We start from the raw sequence: 1,822 nt of genomic DNA, 5'->3' as shown, positions 1-1,822 counted from the left end.
GTTCCTTATTCGCGAGCACAAACCGTGTCTGAATATCCAAAGTGACTCGATAAAGGCAAAACTTTTCACCTAGCCTCTAGGGACTTTGAACGTAATCTTGAACATTAATATTCGAGCTATCTGTAAAATATCATATTTGACCTGATGATGGTGTCATGAGGACACCGAAACGTTGTCTTTAATAAGTATGTTTCTGCCCGTAATTTTTATCATCAAATATTTTAGTTAATGCGTAATCATATATCGAAGGGCTTAATTAAAGGGAATCAAACTCAGTATTGAAAATAGCTTGTGGTAGTTGAGTCTTAATAAATGATATTTTTCGGCTTGAATCCGATTCGTCTTTGTCAACATATATGTACCTATGAAAAAGTCGATTTGGTGAGCTTACAGACGCATTAAAAGGTTTATAATTCCGCACGAATGCTATTATTATATTAATGTCATACGTATACCGCAATATTGAAACTAAATTAGATTAACGATAGTAAAAAAATAAGTTACTCGTAACTGAATGCTATCTACTTACCCTGTCCCATTGTTACAAGTGTTAAAAACACGAAAACGACTGTGTTGCAATTGGCGACTGCCATTCTCTAAACACGTTCCGATTAGTGATATGACCACTGCTTCCTTAGTGTCGTGAAATGAGACAGTTCGTAACTGCTTGGCGTATGTTAATTAACAATTAGACCCGTAGCCCGCAAGGTCCACGGGCCAATAGCCTATGAGGCGAAGCCAAATCGGCTATTGACCCGTGGCCCTTGAGGGCGAAGGGTCTAATTGTTTTAGTATCACCCAACTAGTCGGGCAGAAAAAGCAATAATAAAGTTAACAAATGCAAGTTGAAGAAATATTTATTTGGGAATAAAACGAAAGAAAGGGTCACGCTTTTCGCTACTCGAGAACTGTTACTAATATTCTTCTAGTAGCGTAGCCAATCAAAATTCAGCATTTGCATTAGTCCACTAGTTGGGTGATACTAATTACAAATACTCGTAGAATAGCTATTACAAGACGCCTAGAAGGGCGTATCCGTGGGCTGCACAAACAATTAACACAAACTGTCCAGTACAGTGAACTACAACTGCAAGTGAAGTTCGGAAAATGGGAAGAGATTACCAGATAAATCTGTAATTTAAAGGTGGCTCCAACCAGCTTCAACACTTGAAAGGAACGTTCCTATTAGAAGGATTGACACTAAAGCACTTTATCACTTCACATCAATGATGTTATGGTATCATATCAAACACCGACTATTGCTGAAAAGATTCGGTCATTTTGGTGACGTAAAAAGTTACCGTGGCAAAAGGAAAGCCATGTAAAAGCACCTTACGTTTTGGATTTAGCAGCTCATATCTCAAAAACGTGAAAATGTGAAAATGTGATCAGCATGCCAGAATGAAACTTTCTGCAAAGTTAAAAAAAAAAAGAATTGTGGAGCAGATTTAGAGCCACCTTAAATAATTGAAAATTTAAGGTGGTTCTGAATCCGCTTGACAGAACTTTTTAAATTGTGCAGAGAGTTTTATCTTCGTCTGATGATAACTTTTGTGCAATAAAAAATTGGGGTCACTCAAGTCGTTTTTCGGAGATGAGCAACTAAAGCCAAAATATAGGGTGTTTTTGCGAGTCTTTCCTGCTTCCATGGTAACTGTTTACGTCACAAAAATGACTCCATCTCGTTGAGCAATAATTGATGTCTCACATGGTACCCTAACATTGCCCTTACGTGATAAAGTGTTGTAGTGCCAATCCTTCTAATAACAAGGTCTCTTGAAAGAAGTTCGAATCATCTTGCCAACGTTCGCCGAGTCATGAA

The 1,822-nt window shown here is 37.8% G+C and overlaps 1 protein-coding gene across 2 annotated transcripts in view; it reads right to left on the bottom strand.

Moving 5' to 3' along the window:
* The window catches only part of LOC137974017 (inactive pancreatic lipase-related protein 1-like), a 13,462-nt gene extending 12,776 nt beyond the window's left edge, over positions 1-686 (bottom strand). The window contains exon 1 of one of the 2 annotated variants that reach the window (XM_068820936.1): positions 530-686. In XM_068820936.1, the coding sequence (XP_068677037.1) occupies positions 530-593 (64 nt within the window). In that variant the 5' untranslated portion in view covers positions 594-686. The remainder of the gene's footprint in view (positions 1-529) is intronic. The other variant, XM_068820937.1, reaches the window with a different exon arrangement.
* Between the last annotated feature and the right edge of the window lie 1,136 nt (positions 687-1,822).

Source organism: Montipora foliosa, chromosome 10, assembly GCF_036669935.1.
Source record: "Montipora foliosa isolate CH-2021 chromosome 10, ASM3666993v2, whole genome shotgun sequence".
NCBI lineage: Eukaryota > Metazoa > Cnidaria > Anthozoa > Scleractinia > Acroporidae > Montipora > Montipora foliosa.
This window is presented reverse-complemented; position numbering and strand designations above follow the sequence as displayed.